We start from the raw sequence: 15,591 nt of genomic DNA, 5'->3' as shown, positions 1-15,591 counted from the left end.
GAAATGAGGGAAAAAAGATTGCAATTCTGAAAAACCAATTTTTTAAAACAATTTTTCGAACCTATAAGTAATATTAACCATAATTTTTCAATTAAAACGCAGTAAATAGATTAAATTGTTACTGCCTATTTGACCTGTCATTGCAGATGCTAAATCAAAAGAATATAAAATACCAACGTGAAGTCAAAACTCAAATTTTCACAAATAGTTTTACGCGAACTGTGTTGAATTTGAAAAAAAATAAGCATTTCGCTGAAAATATAGTGTATGTTCCCTGGCCATCTATTTTACAAAAATCTGATCTGTCAATAATCGATCTCTGATTTGAAATTAATCAGGTCTGTTATTAACGCCAAAACACTGACCTTGATATCACTGCTGGCTGAAATAAAATGTCATTGTTACAAATTATTTTTTAATAAAAAAGTTCGCGAAGAAAATCTATATATATATATATATATATATATATATATATATATATCAAAAAATACTTGATGTTTTTTTGATAAAAAATTGTTGCAAATTAGAGAAAGGCCAACAATTTGTTATATCCAGAACATTTTATACGGAACCATAGGTAAATATAGTGTAAACAGTGATAGTGTCGGCTGTTTTTGTCTGCACTACTAGTCAAATTGGACTCAGAGAGCTAAAGATACACATCTGGCGCTATTTTTCATGAAAAATGAAAAACATGCTAAATTTTCAAAAGTTTAGCTAAAATTTTTTAAAAAAAGAGTTGGTTCAAAACAATTCAGCAACTCTTTTTCATCTTTAAACTTTAATCGAATGAGACTATCATTTACAGTTTTATCGTGTTATTAGCAAAATAGATCAAAATGTTCAAGCAGCTCGCAAAAAGGACGAAAATTTCGAACAAAACAACGAAATTGACCCTCACGTTCTCAAATTTTCGACCTCTGTTACTCCTCGGGAAAAAAAGAAATTCAAATAATTCTTCTTATTTTGAAATTCTAAGCTGGACAAGATTTCCAATGAGACCATTCACAACTCTGCCCGATGAATATATTGATAGGCGAAAAGTTATTGAGCAAAAAAACAGCATAAAATGGGTTGCAAATATAGTCTTCTATGATGTGTCTTTTAAAACCATTAGTTCACGGAAAATTGAAATGTGTTAGATTTTGGCTTCGTAGGTAGGGCAACCAAATATAACACAAAAAAGTTTACTAAAATCAAAAATTTTTAAAACGAGTAAATTGAGATTAAATGAAAGTTTTGGTGTAATTCGGCGCTCTGTATTCAAGTTCAATCCCGTTGACAATTTAATTTTTTTTCGGGTAGATTTTTGATAGACGCAAAAATAGGGAGAAACTTTGATCAATAGAATTGTGCAGCAAAAATTAGAGAAGTACTGTAGATACTGACGAATTTTAATAACGTCAAATACAACTGATGATGGTCTCTGATGGTAGTCTCAAAACGCTGAAGATTTTGTCGACCATAAATTCAGTGTTCTTCCACCGCACTCTGCAAAAGTATGAAAGCGACTATTTTTTTTAAAATTCTGAAATGCTTTGAACTCCAATTGCAATTTTGACTAATGCCGTTTTTTTTTAAAGTTGTTCTCCATTTTTGAATAAATTTCTATGCAAGATTTGTTTATGTTCTAATTGTTTTCAGGCATAATTGTTCAAACACGATCTCTTAGCAAACTATCGTTACACCTCTGTATTACTTGGTTGGTTAACTTTGGTATCCCAATCCATTTCATACCGATGTGTTTGATCTCGCTGGGAATCCAAATTTGCAATAAGGGCAAACATTGTTTTTGATGGCTCCGCTCATTTTGCATTTGTTCGAATGATTGATTATTGAAACATAAAAGCTTGAAAACGTCCCTGGAATTTTGAATAAAAACTTGAATAAAAGCTTGAAATTTTGAAAACGTCTTTGACTAGTATCAAATGAAAGCTTCAATGGAAGTCAATTAAACTGATGTTCGGCGCGCTCATTTTTTGTACGGCAAATTTGGGAAGTTGTAAACAATTTATAATTTGCTACTGTATCATTGTTACGACCCCTCTTAAGAGGGCAGGAACTATATACTCAACTGGGTCTTTTTTGTTCAGAAAATTTTGACCCATCGATATATTCATCGTAGAGAGTTGTGAGTGGTATCCTTAAAAAGCCCGTCCATCATAGAATATACAAACAAAAACAGTTTTTGAATTTTTTTCTGGAGCGAGTTATCGTGGTTTAAATTTTTGTGAACATTATATCGATTTGCGTTATTTTTATTCACATTTTCCGTTATTTTTTCATAAAATTTTGTCAATTTCGCTATAAGTATGTGAAAATTGTTAACAATAGTAGTATTGATCTAATTTTTAAAGAGAAATAAGTGTTGCCGACTATTTTGATCTAATTTTTGGATAAAACTTTCAAATATTTCAAAATTAGGCATTTTTTCACCAAAAATTGCACGAAATAAGCATTTTAGTGCACTCTGATTAAATTTGCCGGAAGTACACACCCAAAACAACTTACACAATCTTTTTAAACTACAGGGGTAGCTATTCTTGCTTCCACTTTCATTGAGAGTAGCCTGGAATTAAATTTTTGCCGTTCTTTGCTAATTTTACTCTATGATTATCAAAAAAGCAGCTTTTTTGATCTTTTAACTAAAAAAGTATCTTGACCTATAACATTCTAAACAATTTAGTGTTCTTAATGGACGCAAAAAATTGCTGGACTGTTTTTGGTCCAACGTTGGACCCTTGAAATTCAAAACTAATTCAGATTATAATCAGTCGGTCTTTTTTTTAAAAAAAATTTCGACCTTTTTATGTTAATTAAAGAAAAAACAATTCATATCAAAGCTCAGTGTTGATAGGTCCAATTGGCTACATGAGCAGTTCCAAATTAAGGTATCTAATTTTTGTAGTTGGAAGATTTTGGGCGTTTTGACTTCTAAAATTGTTTGATTTTGAAATAAGCATTGGCTTATCAAACTTAGCCATAAGTTTTCTCTTTTTTTGCTCAAATTGTGGCTTTATATCAGCAAAGAAAGAAAGCTTTTTCTTCCTCTCTTTTATAATGAATTGAATTTTTTTTTTGAGTTTTAAGTTCTGTTTTTTTCTGGCTTTGACACTACTAGATTTCATATTTTTTTTATTTTAAGGCATTGGCACATTTTTCTCGTTTTTTTTCGTTTTGTCACAATATCAATTTAATGAATGTTCATATATTACGCTCATGGCGTTCTAAAAAAGACACAATCGAACATATAAAAATTTTTAAGGTCATGTGTATGATTATAACGGCTTCGACGCCCCTTTCTGGAAGAGTTTAATTGAGTTTTTGGCATTTAGATTTAACTGTCGTTTTTGCTTTGTGTTTTAGTCTCATAACATTTCGTGGATTTCGAAAGGTCTCATTGGATTGTTATAGAAGAACAAAAAGAGCCTTTATTTTGATCTGAGTAGATAGTCGATAGCTTTCATGACTTTGGGCACAATTGTTTTCGAAAATAAAAAAAAATTATTTGTTCCTTTGTTGTCTATTTGTTACCTAGTTTTTTTTAGTATAGGTCACAAATGATATCATCGTCCTCGGGGAAAGGTGCAAGAAGAAACATTCTAACGTCTATAAGGACTTTGTTCTGAATTCAATGGCTTATTACACAGGTTATTCGCAAACGCTAAAAAAAGAAAACTAATTTTTAATTTTTTGATTTTTATCTAAATTGGACGCTGTTTTTGTAGATGTAAGGCGTACTCTGAATAATTACAGGTCTCAAGCGTTTCCTTTGTACGATTAAGCAAACCCATTTGATTATTTCATTTTGTAGCCTATGGCTTTCATGACTTTGAAAATGATCGTTTTCGAAAAGTACAAAATTGTTACTTAATAATGCCTTTTTTTGTTTTTTCTTTTCTACTTATTAGCTATTCTCGTTAAAGAGAGCTCACATATCTCAAATTTGGCGTTCGAGGGAGTCGCAATTGAACATATTTTGGGGACCAAAATATGCCTTTACGATTTCGTAATCGTTTTGTCGCAAGTTTTAATTGAATATTTGTTTGTTGTCTCTTTTTGTTGTTCTTTTGTAGCCGCATAAAGAGTTGAGTCAGAAGTTATTAGAAATACGAACAACCTAGCGCAACATTCCCGATGAGGCGGGACGAGTTTTGACAAGATAGAGACTGAAGCTGTTTAAGCTGAAAAGATGTTAGAGAGAATAAGATAAATTAGTTTTAGCAGATTCAAAAGAGAAGAGTGGAGAAGATAAGAGTGAAGATTTTAACAAAAATCTGTGGTATATATTGTCTGATATATAAATATAACATTAACAGTGTACATTTGTTAAAAGGTTAATATATCAACAATCAGGCGAATTTGGGGCGTATGAGTGGTTGTCATTTCAATATTACATGCAAAAATTTAGTTCACATGAGATCGTTCACAAAGTAGCTTTTCTCATTCAATATTAGTAGATAAATGTCAATATTTGACAAACATTCATATCCAAACTGATTTATTTTCTTTTTGTAAAATCTTAGCTGCAGTTGTTGTTATAAATCTAGTAAGTTTGTTTTCTTTCTGAGTTTACTAACATAAGTTAGGTTTCTTAGCTCTGAGCTCTAAGTTCTTTTCTCTGCTCCAATATCCACACTCAGATTATTGCCGCTAGGTAAGATTGTGGACTCGCCCAATAGTTGTTCTCGATGTTGTTCTACTTTCTGCTGTGACAAAGATTTTGTCATAAGATCTGCTGCCATTTCATCTGTTGGCATGAAGATCAATTTGATTGAGTTGTCATCAACTCGTTCTCGGATGAAATGATATTTCGTATTGATGTGTTTTGATTGTTTGTGAAGCACCGGGTAAGTTGCAAGCTTTGTCCTCTCCTATGTTTGTGGGCTCACACTGTTCTTACCCCAGTTCTCTAAGAAGACCAAGCGAAAAGATGGCTTCTTGAACCGCGGCAGCTAAACCATGGTATTCTGCCTCACAAGATGAGAGTGTCACTGTCGGTTGCTTCTTGACGTGCCAAATGACAGATCTCCCACTGTCTCCCAGCTTGCAATAGTATCCTGTTGTCGATCGTCTATTATTTACGTCTCCACTCCAGTCTGCATCTGTTTCGCCAACTAGAGTGCTGTTGCTGGTTGATAAGACATCTAAGAGATTTAGTATGTTGTGGGTACATCAACACTTGCTTGCCAGCAATGAAAGGCTCAACAGTTGGGTCATTCATGAAGCGTGATAAGAAATTTGTGATCCACATGATATCTGGTCTAGTTTGCTTAGCTCGTTAAAGCAGTGTGATTTCTACTGAGTCTACTAGACTTCTAAACTCATGTGAACTTACTCTTACTGAATCTTTTTGAGCTACTTCAAGTATCAAATTATTTCCTGCTGGTGTTTTGCTTGGTTTGCAGTCTCGCATATTGAACTGTTCTAAAATGTTTTGAGTGTACTTTTGTCGATCTAAAGTTATTGTTTTTTCTGTTTTTAGAATTCGCATTCCAAGAAACCATTCAAGATCTCCTCTGTCGTCCATTTTAAACTTTGATTCTAGTTTTTTCTTCATTTTCGTATTCTCTGTTTGACTATAACCTGCTACGACTAAGTCTTCAACCCAGGTTAGAACAAACAGTTCTAGCCTGGGCTCACCTTTGTAATAGGTTTTTTCGAAAGTTTTCCGAAATTAAAAGTTTCTTAAAATTCTGAAGTTTGGGAAATTTCTTCTGTTGTATTTGCTACACGTCTAAAGTTCAAATGTCCGAGTCTTTTTTGCCAAACTTTTTCTTGACATTTGCCCCCACTTAAGTTTGAAAAGTGGTGTTTGTACTTTTCTGTATGGTAAGAAGAACAACTTGCCTCTTCTTATCAGTCTGAAGCTTTCTTTGCTTCTGAGTTTTAGCACTGACTTAGCTTTTGTGTGAAATAATTTGTGTTGCTTTTGAACTAAGCTCGAAACTGAAAATAAGTTTGTTTTGTACTCTTTTACATGCAGAATTTTTTCAAAAGTCAATTTATGTAGCACACCTTTAGTGTTTCGTGCTTCCCCATCTATATCTCCTATTCCTTCAACTTTTGTTTTCCCTCCATCTGGATTGTTAATTTTGGTTTCCAAGTTTTAATAATTTTTCAAACAAGTTTTATCTATCATCAGGTGATCAGTGCTGCCTGAATCTACTACTAAATCAGTTTTTGAAACTTCAAATGAGCTTTCAGTGCTTGAACTAGATGCCAAGCCTTTATGAGGGTTTTTTTGTTGATGTTTACTTGCACTTGCTAGGTGGCCTTTAGCATTGCATAAACTATATACAGCGTTGCCTTCTTTGTAACAACTAGCAGCTAAATGTCCAGGTTTGTTACATACAAAACACAAATTAGGGCTTTTGGAACTACTGGCCTTAGAAAAAGTCTTCCTGGGATATGATTTGAATGACGATTGTTTGCCAATTTGATGAGAAGCTTTTTTTGCTGACATTGGAATTTTCTGATCCTCCTCCACATCATCTCTATGTCTGCGGCTCTCTTCGAAGTTGGTGAGACGCTTCCTCAGTTCCACAAAATTCTCTGCAGGATTGAAGCTCTCCTGCACCACAAATTGCTCGTATCGTTGTGGAAGGCCGTTGAATACCATTGCGTTATACAACGTCTCAGAAAGCTCCTCACCAGAATGATTCAAGCGTTTGATCAGTTCTTGCGCTGTGATGAAGTTCGGGTGGATGGCTTCGTCCTCTCGCAGTTGTAGTTTGGCCAACTGTCTCATCAGACTTTTGACTATTGTTCTCGTCGCTTCTGAAGCGTTGCTGGAGAAATCGCCACGATTTCTGAACATCTCCGAGACCCTTGCTGTTCACACAGTCATGCCGAATTAGCGTGAGGCTGCTGGTGTCTTGTGTCATCGCCAGGTAGCACGAAATCTGATGTTTGCGGCTCTCATCTTCTTGAACAGCTGTAGCTCTAGCTTGATTTTCTACCTCGTGTTCTTGCGTTTGCTCATCATTAGCATCTTTCCTCAAAGGAACTGGCCTGTCAGGTAGCTCAACTGTGTCTGTGGTTGTTGCGATGAGGCCCTTTGTTTCTGCAAAGGCAGAGAAACGAGTGCTCCATGTTGGGTAGTCCTCTGCCAACACACTAACGTCATCCACTTCAATTTATTGTTCAATGGCTCCATTATGAAGTTTAAATTTCGACTTATATCACAAATTCTGAGTTAGTTTTTATTCGCGAGAGAAATCTCAAATTTTTATCTTAAAACTCGTCAATCTAGAAGAGCAAAAACTGCCGACACTGACACTACAATATCAACCAAAACTCTATATTGTATCAACGGTCTGATGGCTGGGCCCATAACCTGCTAGCAGGAATACGAACACTGTAGTGCAACAATTCAGATGAGGCGGGACGAGTTTTGGCAAGATAGAGATTGAAGCTGTTTAAGCTCAAAAGATGTTCGAGAGAATAATATAAATTAATTTTAGGAGATTCAAAAGAGAAGAAAAGAGAAGAGTGAGGACTTTAACAAAAATTAGTGTTATATATAGTCTGATATATAAATATAACGTTTACAGTGTACATTTGTTAAAAGGTTAATATATCAAAAGTCAGGCGATTTTGGGGCATATGAGTGGTCGTCATTTCATTATTACATGCAAAAATTTAGCTCACTTGAGATCGTTCACAAAGTTGCATTTCCCATTCAATATTAGTTGATAAATATGAATATTTGACAAACATACAGACCTAAAGTGATTTACATTCAATTTCTAAAATCGTAGCTGCAGTTGTTGTTTTAAATCTAGTAAGTTTGTCTTCTTTCTGATTTTACTAACATAAGTTAAGTTTCTTAGCTCTAAGATATTTTGTAAGTTCTTTTCTGTGCTGCAATGACAGAAAAAAAAATTTAACGAAGACAGATCTTAATACCCTCCTATAGAAGTGTATGTGATCATAAACTTGTTGGATGTTTTCAGTTGCTATCTAAAGGTTTTTATTACTTGGAAATTATTTGTTTTTAAAAATTTGAGCCAATGTTTTTGGGAGCTGTTTTTAGACACTTTTGATTTTACATTGCAGTTTTGTTTCTATTTGCTCTGTTGTAGGTGAATTGGGAGTGTGGCAAAAATCTGAGCTGCTGGGAAGCATGATTTTTTCTCCCAAATTGGCTGTAAAGTGATGTGATGAATGTTTGTGAGTTATTTTTTGGCTTTCATGCATTTTTCTTAGTTATTTTTTGAATTATTTTTTGGCTTTCATGCATTTTTTTTCTTGTTTGGTGGTTTGATCTCTTCTTTTGCTGTTTTATTCTCTTGATCAAATGTTTTGCCCTGTTAGGTTTTTGTACATGCAACTGAAATTAACAAATCCTTACTGTGTGTACTGGTATTAACTTCACTTGTATATACGTGTGTCATTTTGTGCCCTTTTGAATAGCTGTGATTTTGTGCTGTTTTTGAAAATTAATCTTGCTACCGAAAAAGTTAACTAGAAACTGACAAGATTGAATTCTAAATTTTAAAAATAGATGCTCTATAATTAAATCATAAAATTTTTTTGAAGGGCGCTATGTTTGACGTTTTCTAATTGTATCCTTAGGAATAATCAAGCGACAGCATGACTGCTTGCTTAAAACGATGTGATCTCAAAATTAAATTGTACAACTTCTAAATTAAGGTCAAATAATTTATCATATTGAAAAATAATGAACCGTAGAAATAATATAAGTTATAAAGTTTTATTGTTTTTAAAAAATGAAAAGTGTATCACAAATTCTGAGTTAGTTTTTATTCGCGAGAGAAATCTCAAATTTTTATCTTAAAACTCGTCAATCTAGAAGAGCAAAAACTGCCGACACTGACACTACAATATCAACCAAAACTCTATATTGTATCAACGGTCTGATGGCTGGGCCCATAACCTGCTAGCAGGAATACGAACACTGTAGTGCAACAATTCAGATGAGGCGGGACGAGTTTTGGCAAGATAGAGATTGAAGCTGTTTAAGCTCAAAAGATGTTCGAGAGAATAATATAAATTAATTTTAGGAGATTCAAAAGAGAAGAAAAGAGAAGAGTGAGGACTTTAACAAAAATTAGTGTTATATATAGTCTGATATATAAATATAACGTTTACAGTGTACATTTGTTAAAAGGTTAATATATCAAAAGTCAGGCGATTTTGGGGCATATGAGTGGTCGTCATTTCATTATTACATGCAAAAATTTAGCTCACTTGAGATCGTTCACAAAGTTGCATTTCCCATTCAATATTAGTTGATAAATATGAATATTTGACAAACATACAGACCTAAAGTGATTTACATTCAATTTCTAAAATCGTAGCTGCAGTTGTTGTTTTAAATCTAGTAAGTTTGTCTTCTTTCTGATTTTACTAACATAAGTTAAGTTTCTTAGCTCTAAGATATTTTGTAAGTTCTTTTCTGTGCTGCAATGACAGAAATAAAAATTTAACGAAGACAGATCTTAATACCCTCCTATAGAAGTGTATGTGATCATAAACTTGTTGGATGTTTTCAGTTGCTATCTAAAGGTTTTTATTACTTGGAAATTATTTGTTTTTAAAAATTTGAGCCAATGTTTTTGGGAGCTGTTTTTAGACACTTTTGATTTTACATTGCAGTTTTGTTTCTATTTGCTCTGTTGTAGGTGAATTGGGAGTGTGGCAAAAATCTGAGCTGCTGGGAAGCATGATTTTTTCTCCCAAATTGGCTGTAAAGTGATGTGATGAATGTTTGTGAGTTATTTTTTGGCTTTCATGCATTTTTCTTAGTTATTTTTTGAATTATTTTTTGGCTTTCATGCATTTTTTTTCTTGTTTGGTGGTTTGATCTCTTCTTTTGCTGTTTTATTCTCTTGATCAAATGTTTTGCCCTGTTAGGTTTTTGTACATGCAACTGAAATTAACAAATCCTTACTGTGTGTACTGGTATTAACTTCACTTGTATATACGTGTGTCATTTTGTGCCCTTTTGAATAGCTGTGATTTTGTGCTGTTTTTGAAAATTAATCTTGCTACCGAAAAAGTTAACTAGAAACTGACAAGATTGAATTCTAAATTTTAAAAATAGATGCTCTATAATTAAATCATAAAATTTTTTTGAAGGGCGCTATGTTTGACGTTTTCTAATTGTATCCTTAGGAATAATCAAGCGACAGCATGACTGCTTGCTTAAAACGATGTGATCTCAAAATTAAATTGTACAACTTCTAAATTAAGGTCAAATAATTTATCATATTGAAAAATAATGAACCGTAGAAATAATATAAGTTATAAAGTTTTATTGTTTTTAAAAAATGAAAAGTGTTGTTGTTATTATTAAATTACGTTCTTATTATTAAATTACGTTCTAAATTATTAAAAGTTTAACTAGTTGCAACTGCTGTTTTTTATAAACGTTTGATATAAATTGAATTTACATCTCCAAAAATATCTCTCTCACCAAATGAATGATTAAGATAACTAGCTGGATGTGTGCTGTTGTTTCAGTAAGTGTGAGCATGAACCCACAATCGAAGCAAGTGCCACTGTACAAGGATGTGTTCATGAGCTGCGAGTTTAGATTCACAGCCAAGGAGGGTAAGTGATATAGGAATCCTTCAAAAGGCCCAAAAACGAACAAGTCCAAAAGAGGCTCTTCTGAATTTTCAATGATCCATTTCATTGCTGTGTTGACTTGAAAGAGGAGGGAGACGGCCTGTTAATCCAAAGTTGTTTGCTTTTTCTGTTGTTTTTCGAGTTTCAGCATCATCATTTTATGTCGCTCAATTTTTTGTTGCCAACTTCTTATAAAACTCTTAGAAAATAACCCATATAAGGTAGATATGAAGATGATTTGAAGCAAATAGCAGAAAATATGATCCCTCATTGCCATTATGTGATGATTATATGTTGATTTTGATATTATTGTTTATGTTATATTTTTGCGTGTAGGTCAGCAGAGTCCACCATTGAGTGAGACTGGCAGTGAGATCGAGTGGCTGAAAAAACTTCCCGATTCAAACTACTTTCATCCCCTCTCAGAATCTAAGGGCACTGGGTACCTTCCCAGATCGTGAGTAACCAACTAACTTTCTTCCTCCAGGATTTTTTTAACAGGCACGAAGCGATAGCTGAGGCTATTATTGACCCCCTCACTGTTTTTAAGCTCCTCACCTGAATTGATTTTTATTTCGATCATTCAATTATCTGCTACACGCAGTGAAAGCGTTGTATAGGTGTAAATTGGTTCTTTCATAAATCAATTTAAATACTTTGTCAATGCAAAGCTACCTTTCCTTATGTAAATAGATTCTGACTGAGCTCACTCAATAAAATGACGTCTGATGTTTAAATGTAGAAAATAAAGTCCAATTTTTTAACAGTTGAGTAGCACCAGTTAAACTTAGTTAAATAGTGCTTACACATTCTGAAAAGTTTTAACAGAAAACCAGCTGTCGGTTTCAATCTCTCTCTTTACTTCTTTACGTGTTTCAAACAAATGAAGATAATTATTGAGAAAATCATTGTTCAAGAACAATTGTGCGATTTTGAATTGCTCTCAAACAAAGTTTGTAGCAAACATTTTAGTGCTGTGGCCTAATTACGATTCGAAGAGGAATTTTGGTATTCTCAACAATGATTTTTTAGCTGAAGCAAGTTTGTTTATGACTAGAAGTTTTGACTTTTTTGTCGAACATTGACGTCTGTTTTGGAGCGCTGATTTCTGTTTTCGAACATTGGTCTTCAATGGGAGCTGATTTACTAATACATAATAACACAGACCCTCGTCCCTTTCCAAATGACTAAACCTCTCAATTTATCAACTACTCCCAACCACTACCCTCACCCCGTGTACCCCTACTCACCTTCTCCACCAACTTATGCCTCAAATTTACTAACCCCAACTCAGCTACCCCAAAAAAACAACTTACCAAGCTACGCCCCCGTCACATCTACCAGTCCTGAAACTATGTTTGCCTCCTCAACCTACTTGCCGCTACCCAAACACCTGAATTAGAAAAATCTGAGTTATCATTTTATAATATCTTTTCCATAAATTTATTAGGGATGTAATCTTTTTTGTTATTTCTTTCTGTGTTAAACTGATTTAGTTGATGTAGGTTTAGAGACTATTCAGCCTGACTCTTCGTTTCATTTCCGATATTCTACCTGCTATGTTTTTAGGCAATTTTTCGTTCGACCGATTTTTCGTCTGACCCTTTCGACTTTCGACCTCAAAAATGGGATATACAATTAACACCCAGATGACATTAAGCTCTCTTAGAGTATGCAATTCACCGAATCGATTTTTGAGACGCAAACTATGACGGGAAGGGTGGTTCTCAAAATTTAACCCCCCCCACTTCACTACCACCCGCTCCCACTTCACACCCTTCTCACGATGCGCTTAGCCCCCTAGCCCATTCAACAAAGCCGACGCCGGCCTCCCTAAACTGTAGCTAGCTACTGACAAATCCAACTGCTCGTCAGTGGTTTGAGAGCAATGCACTTTAGTTTAGTTGGTTATGTTTTGTATTTTTGCTATTTTTCTCGAATAAACGTATTTTTCTCGTATTTTTGCAAATTTTCGAATAAACTAAACAAAGAGAATGTTAAGCTAAATTTTGCTCGGAACTAGCTATAGTTAGTTGAGGATTTTTTAAAAGTTTTTTGCTTAATACTTTGGAACCTTCGTCCAGCTAATCTTCAATGGCCCTTTTAAACCACTCCCTCTTAATTTATTATGTAGTAATTTTTATGGTCCTTCTAGAAACGCTCGAAAGAATTGCAGATTGTTGTTAAGTTGTATTCTTTTTTCTCCCAATAATTGAATTAGTTATAAAATGCTAGGAAGAAAGCTTTGAAGAGAATGATTTTGACCGGTTGAATAGTCTAGATTAGCCGATGCATCACATTCGGGTTTTTGATTTTCTAATTCTGAGTGCGGGAAAATAGCGAGAAAAATTCAATGAAAAGTAATGGATCGTTTGGTGTTCACAGGCTAGTCAACAATGAATTTTAGTAGAGTCAATTGTCTTCAGTTGAAGTCGGCAGCATTTCCTCTTTGATCTTATGAGGAGCTGTTCTTCCTGGGCATACTGATATACAACTTGAACTATTCTCTGGGCCAAAGATTTAAATTTGAACCAAAAATGGGCGACAACAATTAGTTTAATTAGGTTCTTTGTATCGAAAAATTAATTAAGTTATTTTAAAGGATTTTTTTTTCTCAGAGCTGTTTCGTAATCTGGAATCAAAATTTCAACAGCTTCTCTGATCAATATCTTGCCGACTTTTAGAGAACGTTGAAATTTTTGTTTTTTTAAAAAAAAAAATGGTATCAACTTTTGTATGCTGAAAGTTGATGCATCGACTGTGCCGGACAGTGCCGATCTGAAAGTAATTGTTTTTGTTTGCTTCTGTAATTTTTATTGGTGCTGTTGTATCTATTGGCAGTTTTCAACAGTATTAGTTGTTTTGGGGTGATTTATACTAAGTTACAATTTCTCTTCTTAACACAATAGTTTTGATTGAGTGCTTTTGCCATTCAATAGGGTGAACTATTTACTTCATCTTGTTATTTTTGTTTTGTTTGGTCTCTCTTCTTTATTTTATTTGCTTGGTTATTGAGTATTTCAATGAAAACCAGTTTTATTTTCTAGCATTGGTTTCTGCCAGAACGGTTGTTTGTTGGAATGAAAGGAAACAATTTTTAGGAATGTTTGGCAGTGTTTATTCATTAAAACTGAAAAAAATTTTGAAAATTTTAATATTTTTATTATACCCATAGAAATCCTCAATAATCCTTCTTTGTAGGTAAAAAAATATCATGCATAATAGTATCATAGCAACAAGTCATCTCATATTTTTTTGACTCTTGATTGGAATTTAAGAAACCCTTTTTTGAGCTAAAACTTCTCGGAAGTCTCTTATCGTTCTATTATAGATTCTATTAATTCCATTGATTTAGATAATTAAAAATTGATTGACGAATTTGAAAACTCAGCGAGGAACCATTAACTTTACTCCGTAAAATCTATAAACAGAGTTAGAGAAACAATATAAGGTTAATTTTTTTCTGTGCTTTTCATTAATGATTTTTTGGATACCGTTTTATATGAGTCAGTGCAGCTGTTAGCGCCCTCTGTTTTTTATATGACAGCGCTTGCTCTCAGTAAATTTTTTTACGATTTATTAATTTGAGGAAAATTCAGGTTGTTTTACCTTTAAAAAACCTGAATTAACATGACTCCTTCTAGCGAATTTTTCTCACTTAAACTACACTTGAAGCAAACTGGATTTCACCTGAACTTTTCAAGCTTCATTGGCTAAATTTTGACATGATAATCTAAAATTGTCAGAAAAACACGTGAAAAAAATGTGTGGTGCAATTCTTTTTGTTCAAGAGTTTTTACTTTTATTAAGGGACAAATCTCCTTACAATTGTGCTTCTAATTTTCTTGTCAAAGTGTCTAAAGTTTAATGTAAAAATATATTTTCAGTGGGAAAAAGTGTTATGGTCGATGACGAATCTGATATTAAAACAAAAAAAAAATTAGCGCAATCCTAAGAAAAGAGAAAAGGTGCATAAAAATGAATCCAAATAATGTTTAACATAAAAATATATCAAGGCGTGTGGTACTGTTGTTTTGAAGAAGAACGAAGAAGGAATTAAACTACAATTCCCCTGTGTCAAACGAATCCTGACTGACCTTGAAAAAAGAATTCAACAAGCAGAATTTTTAAATTTTTGTAAAAATTAACAACAAAATTCCATTGATGCAATGCATAAATCAGCAAAAACTTCTTTTCAGGCAACTACACCTGGCACATTTCAGGTTTAAAAAACCTGAAGAACAGTTCAAGTGCTTTTCAGGTATCTGTACACCTGAATTTCACGTGAAACTGCAATTACTTGAACATAGACCGCATAAATTTTCTTGAACTTTGTTTAGAATGTTTGATTACAAAGAAATTATTAATGAACTTTTTTCAAAGACAACCAAGAAAACTTGTTGTTCTTATATGACCCTATATATGATTACAAAGGATCAAAAATGATCTTGTATGGTTTCAAGCAGCTTTGCACTTTCATCAAAATGTACCCGGATGTGATAATAGTTATCAATACAAGAGTACACCTTTTTTAAATCACACAGCATTGAAAACAAGCGTTTGGTTCAAAAATGAAGAAGAGGGAAAACCAATTTTTCGTTTTTCTCCTATTTTTTTTAAGTGATGGTTTCAGAGTTTCGATGAGAGTGCTGTCGTATAACGAACAGAGACAGACTAAAACCAGTTTTCTTGAGATTGTGAGGATCTCCGAGAGTGACGCAGGGTATTACAAGTGCATCATTAGTGGGGGCAAAACAGGCGGGGGAGCAGAGACTAATGTCGCCCAATTACAGATAGGTATTGGTTTCTATATCATTGTGTACTAAAAACAATTTCATACTCAAATCACAACCAGAAAAAATAGAATGACAAAAGTGGCACAGACTGATCCTTAAGTGAGCCTTACAAAAAGAACTCAAACACTCAAAACAAAAAAAAATTATTAGAATACCTTCGTCTTCCACCCTGCTTTTTTGATGACCTCTATTTACG

The 15,591-nt window shown here is 33.6% G+C and overlaps 1 protein-coding gene across 2 annotated transcripts in view; it reads left to right on the top strand.

Annotated features, from left to right (window-relative positions):
- The window catches only part of LOC142345362 (uncharacterized), a 72,836-nt gene that overhangs the window by 22,753 nt on the left and 34,492 nt on the right, over positions 1-15,591 (top strand). For both annotated transcript variants that reach the window (XM_075397392.1, XM_075397393.1), the window contains exons 2-4: positions 10,492-10,581; positions 10,936-11,056; positions 15,233-15,396. In XM_075397392.1, coding sequence (XP_075253507.1) covers positions 10,492-10,581; positions 10,936-11,056; positions 15,233-15,396 — 375 coding nt within the window. The remainder of the gene's footprint in view (positions 1-10,491; positions 10,582-10,935; positions 11,057-15,232; positions 15,397-15,591) is intronic.

This window comes from Convolutriloba macropyga, chromosome 9 (genome assembly GCF_964194025.1).
Source record: "Convolutriloba macropyga chromosome 9, txConMacr16.3, whole genome shotgun sequence".
Classification (NCBI taxonomy): Eukaryota; Metazoa; Xenacoelomorpha; order Acoela; family Convolutidae; genus Convolutriloba; species Convolutriloba macropyga.
The sequence above is the reverse complement of the archived record's forward strand: the minus strand, read 5'-3'. Positions and strand labels throughout refer to the sequence as shown.